General features: G+C 42.3%; 1 protein-coding gene across 1 annotated transcript in view; it reads right to left on the reverse strand.

Annotated features, from left to right (window-relative positions):
• Positions 1 to 18,452, reverse strand: part of MTHFD1 (methylenetetrahydrofolate dehydrogenase, cyclohydrolase and formyltetrahydrofolate synthetase 1) — a 40,296-nt gene that overhangs the window by 9,060 nt on the left and 12,784 nt on the right. Inside the window, exons 8-21 of the mRNA XM_058026605.1 lie at positions 17,119 to 17,230; positions 13,175 to 13,302; positions 12,430 to 12,527; positions 11,709 to 11,882; positions 11,057 to 11,193; positions 10,717 to 10,763; positions 8,333 to 8,440; positions 8,153 to 8,227; positions 6,203 to 6,305; positions 4,978 to 5,054; positions 3,881 to 4,021; positions 1,257 to 1,325; positions 624 to 735; positions 304 to 443 (exon numbers count right to left, since the gene is read on the reverse strand). Coding sequence (XP_057882588.1) covers positions 304 to 443; positions 624 to 735; positions 1,257 to 1,325; positions 3,881 to 4,021; positions 4,978 to 5,054; positions 6,203 to 6,305; positions 8,153 to 8,227; positions 8,333 to 8,440; positions 10,717 to 10,763; positions 11,057 to 11,193; positions 11,709 to 11,882; positions 12,430 to 12,527; positions 13,175 to 13,302; positions 17,119 to 17,230 — 1,521 coding nt within the window. The remainder of the gene's footprint in view (positions 1 to 303; positions 444 to 623; positions 736 to 1,256; positions 1,326 to 3,880; positions 4,022 to 4,977; positions 5,055 to 6,202; positions 6,306 to 8,152; positions 8,228 to 8,332; positions 8,441 to 10,716; positions 10,764 to 11,056; positions 11,194 to 11,708; positions 11,883 to 12,429; positions 12,528 to 13,174; positions 13,303 to 17,118; positions 17,231 to 18,452) is intronic.

An 18,452-nucleotide genomic window follows, 5' to 3' on the forward strand; every position in this document is an offset into this window, starting at 1 on the left:
GCTGATCCTTTTTATTTCTAAGAGAAAATAAAAGGAAGAAAAAAAAAAGACTGCATGATAAAATACATGACTCACTCTGGAACTGTTACAAGTGGCCCAGCACGCAGGCACTTCACTAGGGCAATAAAACAAACAGGTATGAACCTGGAACATACTGCAATGAGGCTGTTGACAAACAGGGAAATATCAATTCCTTTACAACTCTGAATTTCAAGCTGCTCAAATGCTACAAGGCTTTAAGTGACTGGAACAGAACAACAGGAAACCCCCTCAGACCCACTGAAAACCTTCCCCAGCACTTACTGCAGGTCCTCCCCCGTGCATTTTCAGAGCTCGGACAGTGGCGACCAACACCACCACGTGAGGCCGGAGACCAGAATAGCGGCACTTGATGTTGAAGAATTTCTCCATGCCTATGTCTGCACCAAATCCTGCTTCTGTAACTAGAGTAGGAAATAAAAAGAACTTTGTGAAGGATTTCTGGGTGGAGAAATCATACTCTGAGAATATAAATCAGAAACTTCTTCCAAGGGGAAAAAAAATTTAAAAAGCCTAAAGACAGTAATGATAAAAAAAGGCAGATCCTTCCAAAACAAAAAGCAAACAAAATACCCCACACTTACCAACAAAACCATCTTTGCCCACAAGCTTCAATGCTATTTTGTCTGCCAACACAGAGGAATTCCCATGTGCAATATTGGCAAAAGGTCCAGCATGAACAAACACTGGTGTTCCCTAGAACAAGGGGGATACAGGAGAGAGAGAAAGAGGAAATCAAAGTGCAATTCTGCAAATATGCAGCATGTCAGGAGCTAAGTACTGTGGTATTTGAAAGCAAAGAAAAACACTTCTAGAAGACAGATCTTAAAGCCTTCTGATCAGACATTTGTTATCAGCAATAAGGACTACAGGGCAAACAGGATTATAATAATCTCCACAAGTGGAGGTATTAATCCGCTTAGGAAAAGGATGGCTAAATCCCAGCAACTCTTTGTCATTCTCCTTCATCCACACCATTTAAATTCCCAAAACACTTCTTGACATTAAAGACAACAGACCAAAGACACAGCAAATTTTAGTGCATTTGCTCAGGGTCATCCCATATGCCAGTGGCAGACCGAGGAGGAACCCAGCCCTGAGCACAACACCACAGCAAACCCCCAACTCTGAGCTGAGCAGAGCCACACTGACTGTGATGAATTCACTAAATCAGTAAGTGCCTTCTCAGAGCCAAGAACCAAATAGCCTGTGCTCACCTCTAGTGTCTGCATGAGGTTTGGTTTAACAGTATCTTTCATCAAGACAGCCAGAGCTCCAGTTACTCCCTAAAAGAAAAAAGGACAATCAGTTCCCAGATGTACCAAGACCTTGAGATGGCTCCTATGCAGTGTAAAGGCTCTGATTTTGTCCTCAAGGGCTTTTGGTACCAGAAGTTGCTCAACATAGAACAAACTCTAGTCAGGGCAAAGCACAAAAATGACCTTTACATTCCTGTAAGAGGAGCTGTGATTTCTGGTGGGAGCAGCCTCTTGGTTGTGACCTTGCTGGGCCATGACTTTGTAGCAAAGGCATAAAGAACAATTAATTCATGTTTCAATGCTATGGCAAGGTCAGCAGGTAAGAGCAGCAAGGCAGTAACCTCTCAGTAAGTATGGTTTACTGCAACCCATGCAGCAGCAGAAAGCAATGTTCTTAGATTTTGTAGGTCCATTTATCCTGGATTTTTCTTCCTTCTTTTCAGCAACTTTGTCTACATACTGGCCTTAAAATGTCATAACAACCTGCTACATCCTGCTCAAGTCTCTTGTGCAGAAATAACTTTGAAAGTGAACCTTTATGCTGATGAGAACAACCAGACTGACATGAAAGGCAAACATTGGAGCCCACATTTCCTCCCAGGTGCAGCCATGTACCCTGCTGAATTCTGCTTCCTGAGCAATGAAAGTTTATGATTTCATCCCCATGTGCTTTGGGAAGAAAAGATGTGGGTTTGGCCATTTTTGTGACTGACAGTCCAGTGGAAACCAAACCAGCTGTTATCCAGCACTTGAAAAAGTAACTAAAATTGCAGTCGTGAGTCCTGAGCCAAATGTTCACAGCAGTTATGAAAACCTTGACCCATAATCTCTTTTTCTTCCCTTTCAATTTCAACTGAATTGCAGCACTCAAAGACATGAAAGACTATTTCTTTCTAAGACATTCACTGCTTTGTTTCATTAGTTTCAATCTTGCCACATGAAAGCTTATTTAACATTTAATGGAAAAGCTTTAAACTTCACTCATCTCCACAATAATGAAAACTGCAGAGCAGGATTTCCGTGGTGACATTTCAGACCCGTGTTGCTCAGCACACTTCATACATCCCATCCCTAAAACCTGAAGTCAGTTTTTGATTCCATGTTCCTTCCCAGATTTTTTTTGCACTTCCTGGCAGCACACTCATGACATTGATTGCATCACAGCAGCAGGACCCAGCCTGGTCTCTGCAATCACATTTCTGCCTGCATGAGGAGAGGGTAATATGGTCCTAACAACATCAGCCACTGGCTGCCATCAAGTGCAAACATAACAAACCAGAGAACAAGTTGGATGTCTGATACCATCCTCCATTCTGCAATTGGAATGGACAGAATTAAATATAATTAGATTTTTTAAAAAAGTTAAAAAAAATTTGAGATGAAAGACTTCTATCACCTGGACTCCACAGAAAAGTCAAAGAAACTCCCAAGCCAAGCACCATCTGCCTACAAGGCTGATGGGCAGTAAGAAACACTCCTGTTTTCCAGAAAAAGGGTTTAAGTCAGTTACTCAAGTTAAACTGGCAGCATGCTAGGTGTAGGAATTAAAATCTCAAAGCTGCCTACAGAACTTTGGCTCATGCTCTCTCTCATTCCCAACCAATGTCTCACATAGGGATTTACAGATAAATTGTTCCAGCCAGGCATTTTTCCTGCAAGGCCAGAGTCAGGCCATCCATCTACTGTTTCTTAGCCTGATCCTGGGAGGAAATAAAACAAACAACACTCCCACATCCCCCCCCCAGAATATAAGGAAACAAAAAACCTGCAGCAAGATAGCAAGAGCTGGGTAAGCCTAATGCCCTGTCCCACCTAGCTGGGGACACAGGTCAGGAAGAAGTGCCTGGGACACAGGGCATTGCCCTGACACCATGCTGAAGCACCATTTGGGAAAATGCTGTTTGACACACTCCACAGACCTGCCAAGAACTAACAATTATTGGAGGGAGAGCTGCAAAACAGTGCTGCAGCTGGAAATGGCTGCTTAGGGCTGCTTTACACACTGCTAACAGGCATCACCAGCACTATGACATTCACCATTTCATGAAGGGAAATTAAACATTTGTGTCCCTCATCAAAGGCTGCCTTACAGAGAACACACACTTTTTGCAAATGCTTTGGCTCTTATAGCATTCACAGACTCCCAGAAGAAGATATTTCATTGTCTCTAATTGAATATGCAAACACTTTGCTCCTGCTCAATGTTTTCCTCACTCCAGGGAGCCTAAGAAACAGGATGACCAGCAGGATGCATTTTGAGTCCTGATTCATAAACATGCTTTTTATGTAGAAGCCACCACGTATTTCCCTGTAACTCCTTTGGTGCCAGGTGCAACTTGACACACAGCACATCCCACAGGACCCTTGTCCCTGCCCAGGTCACACACACCCCCTTTTCTGGATAAGGTGTGAAGGTGCCACACTGAAGGAAAATAACCTTCATTAACTGCAGGGGCCAGGATTTTATCTTTGCTCTTCTATATGTTAATTTATTTAATTTTTCATACAACTATCTCTCTGCTTTTTAATCCAAGGACTTTCAGAAATAGCAGGAAAAGGCATTTAATGGCAATGACTCTTACAAGGTCATCAGCTGTAACTGGTTGTCCTTTTTTGCTGGAAGCTACCACCATTCTGCCAAATCGCTTTTTCATATCATCCAACCCATCAGCCAGGGCTAGGACTGCCATGATTTCACTGCTCACTGTGATGTCAAACTGAGCCTGCAAGAGATGAATGAAGGATGTGAACTCGTTAAGATTCCCTCCCAGCAATTCTTGCCTCTGTTCAATTCTTGAAACAAGGCAAATCATCACCATTGTAATAAAGAAAAGAAAGAAAAAAATACAGACATAGAATATACAAGTAATCCAAAGTATTGCTCTCAGAACACTTTCATTTGGCCATTTTAAACTGGATTTTTTTTTCCTGCAAAATTAAACAAAACCTACTCATTCTGTTGCTATTACGTGTCTCTCCTGGCACGAACATTAGTGATTCATGTAAGAACACGTAACACTAACAAATTATATTTTTGAAGACTGAGCTCACTAACTCATCTGATCATTGCTAAACAATACAGTAAAAGACAAAAAGCCCACCAGCAGAAAAACCAGATTCTATAGGAAATGTAGGGTAAAATTCATCTGACAAAATGCAGACACTTCCACCTTAGGGAAGCCAAGGACCCTAAGGACACTTCAAGTGAAAAGAAAGAGGCTTTTCTGAGCACAATTCATTTGAACTATAAATGTGACAGTTACTTAAGGGATGAGGGGAGTCACAGCCCAATTTCCTCTTTTACTCTATTGATTATACAATAAATCTAGACAAGCTCAGATTCTGTGTCTAGTTTTGGCTGGATAAACCCCACCCAAAACACCTGCAGTAGTGAAGATGAACCACTGTCATGACCAGCTTTACAAAGGGCACTCCTGCACCACTGTAATGCCACACACATCCCAGTTTGGGAAGCCAATATTGGGGAGATAACAGGGAAGGAGGGAAGAGAAAATCAAGCACTGAACAGTTAAAATTTAACTGTTCAGTTGAGACTTTCTGCTTTCTATTTAACAAGATAATGGTCAAAGATGAAAATAACTGGAGCTACAGCTAAACCTCCTTCAGGAACACCTTTTTCAAAGCACTTTTTAAACATGTGAGGAAAGGGAACAATTACCGTCCGTGAGAAGCCTTTCTCTGTTGCAGACTGTCCAATGGTGATTTTCCTAAGGAATCTGTCATTTGTATCCAGTACTGCAAGGAATGCAGAGAGGTAAGATGTCACATTGCCAAGCCATAAATTCTCATCTTTGCCCTGTGACAAACACCCAGCCAGGTCATCAATGAAGAGAAGAGGGCAGTTTGAGAAATCATCCTCTCCTAAAGAATGGCAAGTGCTTCTCAACATGATTCTTAGACAAAAACTGCAATGAAATTAAGATACCCAGAGATACCAGAGCCTGCACTGCATTCAGAGGGAGTCTGCATCCCTTTGTGTGCATTAACCACCAGACCAAAGCTTCTCTGAAAAGCAGAACTGATAATGTTATTCCAATTGATTTTTCACCATCATTAACCAATATAAATCCAGGAAACTACTGCAGTCAAAGAGAAATAAAATTAACACTTTAAAAGTTAAGTGATAAAATGGTCAGATACTATTATTTAGTGAGAATTGTTTTATACAGCTCCATTAAGTCAAATTACCTTGGAAACACAAACTATGAAACACTGGCTTAAATTTGCTGTTTCCTTCTATATGCTTGAAATATTCCAAGTGTTTTATGAAGTATTTCCCATGAGGCAGACTACTTTAGTCTCATTAGAGCTTATGAAGCAAATTCTGGAGAATACATTTCATACTGTATTTTAAAAGAAAGAAGAAAAGGCAATACATTTGGAGTCTAGCTCAGGAAAAAAGTCCACTTTTACAATTCTTTTGACAGTGAAATATTTAATCTGCCAGACCAGAGAATGATTCTACCTTCAACTATCCTTAAAAACCTTTAAAAAAATCTGGTCTTGTTTGCTGTCCCTGCTAGAGCAAGCAGGCAGATTAGAACTGAGTTTAATTCCAGAGCAGAACCCTCTTACTCACAGAGCAGTAAGGTAAAAAGGCTGTTGGCTACAGCTGCCAAATTCAACTCTCTCAGTGACTGACAAATCCAGAAACACAAACTGTCACCATTAGCAAACTCAATGTTTGTGAATTCAGAGCAGATTCAAGCCCCTGTGTAAGACCCTTCAGATATGTGATCCTCGCTGCAGGCAACTATCCCACCAAACCTAGGGAAGGAGGAACCAGTTCTGCCCCCTTTCCCATTTTCCCAGGAAACACAGTTTCAGCTGCAACTGCAAATGTCTCTTTTGACATGTTTTCTTTCCTTTAATGTCTCCAGTACCTCTTTGCCATGTTATGGTGCCTGGGTCAATGTCCAGTCTCACAAATGCATTTATTTCTTCCTTTGTCAAAGCCATAGGATCCGTTTTGTTAATGCCCAGTTTCTATGGGAAGAAAAGACAAATAAGAGGTAGAGTGAAAATATTCACAGAAACGAACCTTTTACTGCACCACTGAGGATTTGGCAGCAGCATTTGCACATTCAGAAATAAGGAGGGGCTGCCTTTTTGTGACCCTTTGTTCCAGACCCCACAACAACCGAAGATGATCCATATCAGCATATACTGGACAGAGTCTGCTGCTGTCCAGCTTGGGAAGGACAAGGCAGACAATGGAGCTCATTAGGGCAGGGTGTCACCAAGCTTTGTGCAAGGCACCCACAGAAAGAGTAAGAGACAGCTCTGCACTTCCTTCCACGCCTTGTCCTTGTCATTAGCCTCACATGCTCACATCCATTTCTCCTCAGTTTGCCTGGGGTCACTGCACACAGCCACACGGATTTAAAGGCACTGCTTTCAGCATGCTGGTTAAAGCAGCACAAAGGAGGAATTAAACAATTCAGTCACAAGGCTGTCAGCATCCCAGAAAGCTGATCTTGAACATACTGAGAGGATGGGCACTTTGCCAAGTTGCTTAATTGAGAGAAGAATTATCTCAAGAAGCCTGATAGAAGCACAAGCTTAGGCATGAGGGAAACGATACAGTTGATTTATGAACGAGCAAGGTTTTTTAATTAAGCAGACAGTTAAGTCATATTTTTCTTCTGAAGAACAGCAGGGAAGAAGAAAGTCTGTTCTTTTCCTCTTCAAGCATATAATTTAGAAAAGGAAATAAACAACAACAATGACAGAGATACCATCTTTCTGGAGTATTAGCATTCTGTTCACATCTTGACATTTAATAACCAGAAGAGTGGTTAGGGTAGAGTTCCCTGCAGTCCATCAGGAACACCAAGCAGTATGACATCATTTCTTGCTCAGCAATGGAAGCAAACCACACACTCTCTAATGGTTTAAGACATTATAGCCAGTTAATATATCAGTTTTACCTTCCCAAGTAGTCTGACTATTGCTCCTGACTTCCAAATGGGCAGCTGATCCAGCCTGAACACTGTACAAAACAGGCTTGTACCTTGAATGAGCTCAGCAGGGCTCAGTCTCTCCTCCCAGCTGCAAGGTTCAAGCCCAGTGCAAAACTATTCATCTGCTAATCCTCATTTTTGCAGAAGCCAATGTGAACTTGCACATGCCCTTAAGTTTTGAGAATCAGAGGAGCTGTGGGCTGCTCAGGGACTGCCATTCAATGACAGGGCTACTTATCTAACTGGGAATTCTCTGGGGGTTTTTTAAATTTTTTTGTGGGTTTTTTTGTGTTTTGTTTTTGGTTTTTGTTTGTTTGTGGTTTTTGGTTTTGCCTTTTTTTTTTTTTTTGTAGAGGAGAAATTGGCCACGTAGAGAACAGGTGGTTGTTTTCATTTTTCTTTGTTTTCTCAATCTGGGTAAAACAAAGAAAATTCTGTATGTTCTCTTTTTGTGCTGAATTTTATGAATTGCAATTTTTTTTGTGTGCTGCATTATCTACACAACTGTCACATGGGAGCCACTAATCTCTAGCTGTAACTGTGTGTTAGGTACAGAGACTGATTCTGGTCCTTTCTTAAACTGCATTAAGGACACTGAAGTGACACCACTAATAAAGGACACTAAGCTCTATTTCTTCCCATTGTGGTAATCATAGAGTATCTGACAGAGTTATAGCAATGATTCCTCCCCTTCCTACATCTGTTTTCTGTGCTGTATGAAGGGTTACCACACTTCTGCACACTTTGTGCAAAAAACAAATGCCAGCAGAATGACCTAAGGGACAACACAGGGGTTTCTGTAATGTAGCTTTGCCTACCTAAAGGATAAGTAAATGGAACCAGAAACCAAGGAGAAAGCAGTGAGCTCACCTGCAGCCTTCGGATCTGAATGTCTGAGAACTTCCTGACACCACTGACAGACGGCACCAAACGGTTGTAGAGAGCCTTGCAAAATGAACCAAGCATTTATTTAATCAGCACTGCTGGCACACCCAGAACAGCCTGGCCAAAGTGGGCTGGGGTCACACAGGTGGTAAGGAAGGACTGTACCTGGTCAGACTGAGTCAGCTCGTGGAACATGCGCGCGTCAATGGCGGCAGCGACCAGGTTGTTGGCTGCAGTGATGGCATGGATGTCACCAGTGAGGTGAAGGTTAAACTAGAGGACATGGAACATATCAGTTACCTCATCCTGCTGCAATTTTCATTTATTCCAACTCACCGTAGACAGATGGAAAGAGGAGTATTAATAGTAATGTTAAAGTGGGTGAGGGTGGAGGGGGAGAGATTGCTCAGTGCAGTATGTGGAAGAGAGGAAAGAATTTCTTTAAAACATAAAAATGCCTCCCCCACACTCATGTCATTTTACAAACTTCTAAAACAAAGCTCCCAAATAAAAAGTTGTTTGTTTTTTTTTATTTTCCCCTCCACCATAACAGCTCTCACAGGCTCCTTGGCACTTAAAAGACCCCACTCAGAAGACTCTGTGTTCTGCATTGCTCCTCCTTCACCCTCCTACTGACCCCCTCATTTGCACAGCAGGTTTCACACATACATTAGCTGAAGTGGCTGCTGCTCCCACAAGGGAGTCTGAGCTAAACTGGAACTAACAACCTTGTGCAGCACTAGCAGTGGAGCTCTGTGGTTGCACAGAGCTCTGCTTAAGGTAACCACCCAAACAGAGAATCACAGGCAGAGCTTGTAGACCACGTACTACACAGTGACACTGCTAGTAGTTTTCTTAGTTCTATCTCATTAAAACATAGTTTGAGTGGGTTTGCCTACATGAGTTATCTGGCTGCACTGTAGCTGTGAAGCTGGTGAAGGATTTAGATTGGCTATGAGGGAAAATTTCTTCATGGAAAAGGTTGTCAAGCACAGGAACAGGCTGCCCAGGGAAGTGGTGGGGTCACCATTCCTGGAGGTATTTCAGAAACATGCAGAGGCACTTGGGGACACAATTTAGTGGTGGGCTTGGCAGTGCTGGAGGAGTGGTTGGACTTGCTTAAAGGTCTTTTCCAACCTAAATGATCCAACGATTATGGCAGGTGAGTAAAAGGTGTGGTTAAAACAATCCTCTTCATCTCTAGCCAAACAGCAAAGGAAGAAGATGAAAAGGGGATATTAGAAAAGGTGATATGACAGAATACCTTACAACACTACTTTATTGAAGCCTTGTTACTGTGGTCTCAAAACCCACAAAGCCAAAACAAAATGCAGCTAGTCACACACTGATTATAAATCCTAATCAGTAAATGATAATTGTGTTCTCATTCTGCATACATCCAACAAGAAGCAATTATTATTACCTTTGTTCTGCAGTATGAACTCAAAAGTTTTTCACTTGCTATTTTTTTTCATAGGATAAAAACTGCATGCAGAATTATTAAATGATGTATCAAGGTCATTATTTTAACTAGTGACTCCAGGTACTGTGAGTTTTACCAGGCATGCATTGACTAAACCACTCCCACCAAACTCTGTGTATTTGTATCACGTGGATCATACTTAAAGAAGTCATTCCAGCCACTTTGGCTCCTGGAGTGTGGCTGTTTCCCACTGCAGCACACAGTCAGGTATTTTGGCTTGTCTTACTAACACTCCCAAAGAGGAGGAGGTTATTTTTCCTGTCACATTTATTCTTCACACATGCTCTTGGCACGTGACTAAATCAATATTCTGCCTCTTGAACATCTTTATCTTTTATGGACTTGCTGCATCAATTAGAACAAACAGCTCCTTTTGATCGTTTTTACTTTTCTTCCTGAAATTGTCCTGTGTCAATCTACAATGCATGAGACAAAGGCAGAATTCTACAGGCAATTACTCTGAGAGCTGAGAGAGGCACGAGAGCACATGCTACACGTGCTTTTTAATTCCCTGCCTCCAAACACAGAATTTTACTTGTAGCCAAGTCACACCAGAAATATGCTCCAGTGCCAGCCCCCCACAGGCTGAGGTCTTGGCATTGCTGATTCCCAAATTCCTTTTTCCCAGTTCATGTTAGTAATCTAAAACACAAATACTCCAAAATAGCTCACAGAAAGAGTCTGTGGCCACTACAGCTGACAGAACTATGCAATATTCTTCCAAAATTCATTAAGCCATTATCATCTTCATTTCAGCTGGGAAAATGAGGCACAGGATGTACTTTGCTCCAGGGTACACAGCAATTCAAGGCAGAGAAGGGGAAGGAAGAGAGGAACTGGGAATTCCTAGCTCTATGAAGTTCCCTGACCATGAAGGCACACTTCTGAAGCAACACAAGGATGGTTGTTTGCTAAAAAAAAAACAAGCTTTGCTGAAATCAAGCACCCAGTTCTATCAAGTGCTACACTAGGTCATAAACTCATACATTTTCTAAGTTATCTGACTGCAGTATCTCTTCAGGGTCTGTGAGCTGTGAGGGCAATGAGGCTTTGTATAAAGAATTACCTCTTCCATTGGGACAACTTGACAATAGCCACCACCTGCAGCTCCACCTGCAGAGAGACAACAGTCAGACCACACCAATCCAGGTGTCTCCAGCCCAGTGCTATTTCATCTGTTTGCTTAATGGCTCCTACAGGGCAGCTACCACTGAGCAGCTGAGTTTAAGTCCCAACACAGTACCTTGAAGACAAAACTGAAGAACTTACCCAAAGCTCTTTTTTCATAAAATAAATGCTCTTGTAACTAGAAATAATGTAAAACTACAGTGCAGAGAAGAAGAATAGTATTTTTGAATGCCATCTTTGTCTATTTTGGCCAACTGCAAGCAACAGAACAATCATACCTTTTATGCCAAAAGTTGGCCCCTGAGAAGGCTGCCGAACACAGGCAAAGACATTCTGGTGAAGGTGGGCTCCTAAGGCTTGGACAAGGCCAACAGTGGTGGTGCTCTTCCCCTCTCCCAGGGGAGTGGGAGTTATTCTGCAGCAACAAAGCAAAAAAGACACAATTACACCCTTGTAGTGGGTGAGAATCAAATCCCAGGGATATAACAGTCATCCAGTGATTGCAGTTAATGAGAATTCAAATTCTGAACTGGCTCACACTTCAGCTAATCTTCATCAATTCAAAACTGGAAGGAGACTGGCAAATTATCACATAACTGCTGACAACTTTGCTCTGAAACAATTTATTAGTTCCTACTGAAAGCAGACTACTAGACCAGGGGAAGTTTGGCTAGGAACCAGTCTACCCTTCATAACCCTGACCTGCAGACCAAAACAATTCATCTGCTGGAGAGAAATGTTAAGCTACATCCCCACTGTTTGCCACAAGTGATCCATCTACTTCCCAAGCTACTACATTTTCACAGTGTGATTTACTAAAACCAGAGCACCCCATACAGTCACCCCACCAAAAGACAATTCAACAACAAGCCATGCTAATAAAATTTCTTTTCATCTTGTAAGTGATGTGTCAGTTCAGGAGGCCCCTACCCAGTCACGACGACGTATTTGCCATCGGGCTGGTTCTGCAGGCGTTTCAGCACTGAGAGCTGGACCTTGGCTTTGGTCTGGCCATAGAGCTCCACCTCATCAGGGAAAAGGCCAACTTCCTTTGCAACTTGTTCAATGGGCTTGGGCATGCAGGACTTGGAGATTTCAATATCACTTAAAGAAAAAGAGCAAGATGAGTTTATTAGACAAAGACTTCCACAAATTCCCAGCTTCTGTGTGGAATAAACTACAAACACCTAATCTATATTTTAGAAGTCAGTCTTTAAACCCCCACTAGTTAAATAAATCAATCCCACAAGTATCAGGTACACTACAACAGACACATTCTCAGAGCTGCCTTTCTAAAAATAAAAAAAGGCCAAAACAAACAACAACCCCTCTCCTCAACCTCTCCATTTCCCCAAATGCCTTTTGTAGGCAATGTGTTATGATCCCATATGGTATTTTGCATATTTTCAGCTGCTCCTTGGGGATTTGAGCAACTCCTATTTGAAGATACTACTGTTTTGGCATGCTAGACTGAAAATTTTCCAAAATACTAGGTTTTCACTATTTCCTGAATCAGCAACCATCTAGCTGGCCTAAAGTCTGTGAAAGTCCAAGAAGACTTCAAGGCACTTCAAGAGATATCACAGCACCATTGCAGCTTAGCTCTGCTTCCTCAGGAAGACCTCAGACTGCTTTAATTTGACAGCATTACCTTGGAACAGGCACCTTTAGGGTAAGCTGGTTGTATTGGATGGTCCATTTTCCAGGCTGGAACTTCTCCAGAAAACGCTGTGCACTCTCCACAGTGCTCTAAAACAAGCAAGTGAGTGCATTTAAAGGAACCACCATTGCATGAACTGCACTGGTTAACAAAGAGACCAGACAAAGTTTTGCCCTTCCTATCTGTCTCAGTTTGGGATTAAACAAAAGTGCTTTTATTAAAGCATTTGCTAATAATACAAAATGAGATTCTGCTTGCTGTTTTCTTAAAAAGAAAACAATCCCACCATATCCATCTCTCTCCTGATCTTTCAGTGTGCTGGATTTTTTGGACGTTCTGTGTCAGCCGGGTTTCTTCAGCAAAGCATGGAAACAGAGGGAGCTGGTTTATACTGTTACTCTCCTTTTTATCCAGTCACCCTAAGGAAGGTTTCAGGATTACAGCCAGAGCATTATAAGACAGTCCCATTTCTTATGGTTTTGAGAGACCACACTCAAAAACCCCTAAAAAACCTCCCAAAACTGACCAACCAGAAACCTCTGTTCTAACATTTCCTTGAAGTCCATCATCTTCTTTACTTAACTGAATCCAAATTATCTGAACTAGAAGCTGGAAATCCTAACTAGGTTTTTCAAGAGCAAGAAGGGAGCACAGCAGCTTTGGCAGTGTGCTGATGGCCAGCAGCAGCAACACCCCCCAAAGCAAACAGAGGAGATGACCACAGTCTGCTCAGTACCTGCATTAGCATGGCCACAGTCATGGGCCCAACACCACCAGGAACTGGGGTGATGAAGGAAGCCTTTTCCTTTGCTGAATTGTATGCCACATCTCCCACAACTCTTTTTCCACTTGCCTTTGTGCTGTCTGGGGATTTAAGGAGAAAAGTAAGTTACACATCACATTTCAGCACAGCAACAGAGGAGACAGCACTGACTGAAGCTGAAGTCTTGAATTCTGCTGGAGCAAACAAAATAGAAGCTGAGTACCCAGGAAGCTGCAAAGAAAGATAAAACAGCTAAGACAACATCACAAGATGAAGCTGTTATCATCATACTTCACTTGCAGAGTGTCAACAGCTCATGCAACACATCCTCCTATTAAGCACCACTTATCCTCAGCCAGACAGATCTCCCTTTCCTGGAGGATGCAAGTCTTTTCTCAGTGGCTCATTGCCCACAGGGCAGTTTCAATGAGATATAAACCAACAGTCATGAAGAGGTGAGAGATGAAACATGGCTGACTTGCTTCAAACCCCCAGGTTTACATTTGCTCTGTCCCATTTTGGAGGGCATCTGGGCCTTACTACTGAATAAAATCACCTGGTTTTACAGAAACTGAAGGCAGAAAGTGCTGAGCTATTTAGTTATCACTGCTAGTTTAATGATGGCCCAGTAAATACTGCAGTTCAGAGATCAGTCTTGTCAAAACAAACTTCACAGGTGCCTTAAGAAAGCCTCAGTAGGATAATCTTTCTCTCAGGCAATGTATTTTGCTATATCCTGCTGCACTCTATGACCTGACAGTTCAGAAGCACACATAGTCCTTTTTTCCAGTGGTGACCTTTAAACTCACCCAATAAAGACAGGAAGAGACAAAATGAATTAATAAACTAGTACAGTCACCTAAGGAAGTCACTGATTACAGCACATGAAACCAGAAAATTGAAGTTGCTCCTGGAATGGCAGATTCTCACTTCAGATAAAGGACTCTAGGGAGCTTCTAACCAGTGTGAAAATCTGAGAATAGATTCTAATGTTGTTGTATTGAAATGTTATATTGCATACAATAAGTGTGTATTTGAACAGAACACAATCACTAACTTTCATATACATCTGGTGAGGGGGAGGAGTGGAGCAGAAACCAAACTCCCCAACAGCAGATTATGTTAAAACCAAAGAGAGAACAAAAGCCAACGTTATTTTTTAGCAGCATTGTTACTGACAATTAGCAGCTTGGATGCTTTGCTGTGTGTTTTAAGCAACACTGCTTCTCCCTAAAGCTCAAAGGCTGAACAACATCACAGCTGGTAACCAGTGTTTCTGCAGCCTGCTGTCAGTTTGCTGCCTGAACTGCAGACCAGCCTGGCCTTCCCCCCTAGAGACCAATTTAATTAAGGCTGCAAACAGTAAATAATGTAATTTTATTTTCTTCCAAGGATGCCAAGCAGGCTCATCAGCCATCCTGGCCAGGAAGGCTCTCAGCCCAAGAACAAGGAAAACAAGCTGGCACTCCAAATTGCCTCATCTGTTCCACAGACAGAGAGATTAGCACAGGCCAAACAATCCCCCAGTTCCTGCTTCTGCATCTGCACCTCACACAGGCACTGCAGAGCACAGCCTAGGAGCTCTTCAATTACCTGCAAAATATTCTTTTGAAAGAAAGCTCACACACAATACTTGCCATCTCTCCCCATAATTTCACCTTTTCAATATTCATCATCCCACTCTTAAAAAATACAAACTAGTTACAGGGAGTATCAGTGACACTATAACCATGTTGCAAAAAAGCTGCTCTCATATTCCACTCTCACAGCTTCTTGTTAGCCAGGGCCGCAAAATCCCACAGCAGGCAACTGTGAGCAGAGGTGCTTCCTCCATCAGGACTCAGAGAGGGACTTTCCAGGGACTGCCATCTCTGGGAATATCCTCTACCTGCACTGCTTTCCCTTTCTGCAGCTAAGCAATTTCTACAGGCCTGGAAAAAGGCACCTAGGTATTTGCTGAACCAGCCCTCCAACTGCACCAGTGGGGAGAGACCAATACAACCCACTTTGGAAAGTAAGAGGCACTTGCCTGCTCTAGTAGAGGTATCAGGAGACTGCTTGTTCCTCTCTGTCAACCTGAAGGAAATTCTGTTAACTGCAGTACACCAAGCCAGATGTGGCTCAAGTGTCTCTTCCAGCCTCCAAACCAGCACCCTTGGAGCATTCAGGCCATCCTCCATTCAAAAGCACAGCAGCTGCACTTGTATGGTGCTACATAGCTATAACTTGTGCTAACTCCAGCCTGGCAGGACAGCACGAGGAAATGTCCTGGTATATCAAATCAGTTTGGGATCTGCATGCATGGGGTACCCTGACTAGCAAACCAAAGGCATAGCCAGAGATTGCCATGTCCTCCAGCTGCACCTGGGAGGTACCTAGAGCTGGGTGCACTTACACCTGAGGTAGGATGCATGTCCTCTCACCCCATCACATTCAAAGCACCATCACAGCCAGCAGCAATATTCTATCTGCACAGTGACTTAGCTGGAGAAGGCAGCAAGCTGGCTGCTGCTCTTGCTGTAGCACTGCAATTCCTACAATTCTGGTACTCATTTCCCAAAAGATTCAGCTGAAAACCTTTTCTCAACATAACAGAGGGGAAAAAAGTCAGGAAAACTCAGTAGCTTCAGAAAACCACAGGAAAAAGAAAAACCAAACCAGAGCCTATAATACCCATCATTTAAAATGTGACAGTTTCCATGAAACTCTATCAAGTCTCAATTATCAAATCTCAATGCCATTAAGGGTACTCCACATGACACTGACTGGGCTGGGTGCACAAGAAGCTCAGATGTCAGAGCACTGCTCAAGGCAGGCTGATTGCAAAGGAACAGGGGTGTGTCCTCAGAGATCAGGTTCAAATAAAGCCTGAGAAAAGGTCAAACCATCATATATCAGAAACACAATGGGGGTTTTATTTGCAACATGTCAGCTGGGAGACTCCAGCCCATTCTGCTTCATGCACATCAGCAGTGACCTTGTGGGTTTTGGCAAATGGCCTAAGTTTGGGTTGTTTGGAACAAAACCATCAAGCAACAAACAGAACAGCAGATGACTTTTTAGTTTTAATTAGATAGAGGACTAATGTTTTTAAAAGCAGCCTAATGTCAACTTTGAGTAACAAGACCATTGTACAGAAATTTCTTTACATTCTGTTAAATAATGGCAACAAAATGACTGATTAATTATGAAAACTACCTTTTAAAAGCCTTGTGGGTGTAGCACAGTAAGAGTGACTAATTTTCCATATCATTCAATATCTGTAATTTGGATTTAAAATGAGATGAAAACAGAAATTGCCAGACTGTCTGTAGCATCTTTATCAGGAAGGTGCAGCTAAGTGAAACCCTACCCTAAAATCCATTATGTTAAAGCACTTTATTCTCTGCCTGAGCCATTGTCACCAATACTCTTGCACAATCTGCTTTGTTTCAAGACAACAACCATTCAAGCCTAAGAAGTTAATGCTGTGATTCAACAAATCCACAGCTACTTTAAGAGACTGCTTGTCATTTCTGTACTTCAAAGGGAACTGCTTCAACAGATCCAAGCATGAAGTAATGACAGCAAAGCCCTGAGCTCCAGAGTGACAACAGTGACAAGACTTCACCATGTAGCTGGAACAAATTAAATGGATATTCTGTTGCAGTATTTCATAGGCCTCCTCTTTCCTCTATTAATCATCAGCCTCGTTGAAGGCTGAATCAAAACTGCCTCTGATCTGCTTTAGGAGAGTGCTTCAGACCAGTGGTTACTTTGGCATCGCCAGAGGTTGTCATCACTACTTAAGACAGACTTAGAGGAGAAAGAAGTCCATGTGGACCAGAGACACCAAGGAAACAGAATTCATGAGCTTAGCAACTGCATTGATACACACAAACAAACACATCCCCACGTGTTACACACTGCCCACACACCTGGCACATGGTTAATTCCACAGTCTATCACGATGGCACCAGGCTTGATCCATTCACCTTTCACCATTTCAGCTCTACCAGCTGCAACCACCAGGATGTCAGCTTTGCCAACCTACAAAAGAAATTTAACAACAACAAACAACTGTGTACCACACTGGCAGGGGAAAAATGCAGAGCTGCTTCTGCAGCAAGTAAAATCAGCTTGAGCTGCAGTGAACTGTGCTCACCCATTGCCATTGGAGGCATGGAAGGGCACTCTCAGCATTTAAAGGTAGCTGCCAGTTCCTTGGCAAGGACAGATTCTTGCAGCTAGAAATAATGGCCTATTTTCACACTCCTACCCTGAACTATTGCTAGTCAACACTTCACAACCTCCTCTGAACTCCTCCATGATTCCCAAGTGGATCACACAGGCTACATTTAGATAAAATTAAAGCCTTCTGAATATTCTTCTCTTCCTTCAAATATCCCTGCACATTCAGTGCTAGAAATATACCCAGCACTCATCAGACAGCAAGAACTCATCTTGCTCAGCCAAGAACAACCCCTGCACAGAACTAAGCAGCACTTCACTGGTGACAGCACTGTCTTGTGCTTTTCATGTCCAGGACTGCATAACACACAACTCCAGGGGCAGCTGACTGCATTTCAGCACTAATATTCATTCAGGGACTATTCAGTAAATTTGACAGATCCAGTCATGAAGCTGGTGTTAAAGACTCCAGCTGAAGCTCGTTGTCAGTTCCTGCACTGCTTCATTCACATTTGCTTAGGAAGCTGCTATCCCTTGGATTTTTTTCCTTTAATCTTCAAGAGAGATAAACTATTTTTAAGATATCATTAAATATGAGCACTTCAATTTTTAATCAAGCTAATGATGGTCTTACTGCACAGCAACTTAACAGTGTGAAGCATTGCAGTGTTTCTGATCTACTTTGTGAGTTATATTCAAACACTCCTACTCCCTTTTTCAGCTTTAATACTTGCCTACAGAGCCTGGCAGTGCTGATGGCTCTACGAAATCCAAGTAGGTGGCAGCACAGCAAAACACTATTTCTGTCACTCTCACTGCTGAAGAGGGAAATGGTACCAACTCCCTGTCATAGAAAATCGACTGAAAAAAATAAACCCACTGAGAAATCATTTGGCCTAACGTTTCTCAGCCATTAGAGCAGAAGACCACCTGGTCTTTTTGGTTAAAAAAATAATCAAAACAACAAAAACATATGCTGTTTTGCCAACCCCTACATGGAGATTAGGAAGGGATGATTAAATTCTCAGCACTTGCTCAAAGACCACAAAAATAATAATTTTATTGTTATAATTAAACCCTT

This window comes from Melospiza georgiana, chromosome 6 (assembly GCF_028018845.1).
Source record: "Melospiza georgiana isolate bMelGeo1 chromosome 6, bMelGeo1.pri, whole genome shotgun sequence".
Lineage (NCBI taxonomy): Eukaryota > Metazoa > Chordata > Aves > Passeriformes > Passerellidae > Melospiza > Melospiza georgiana.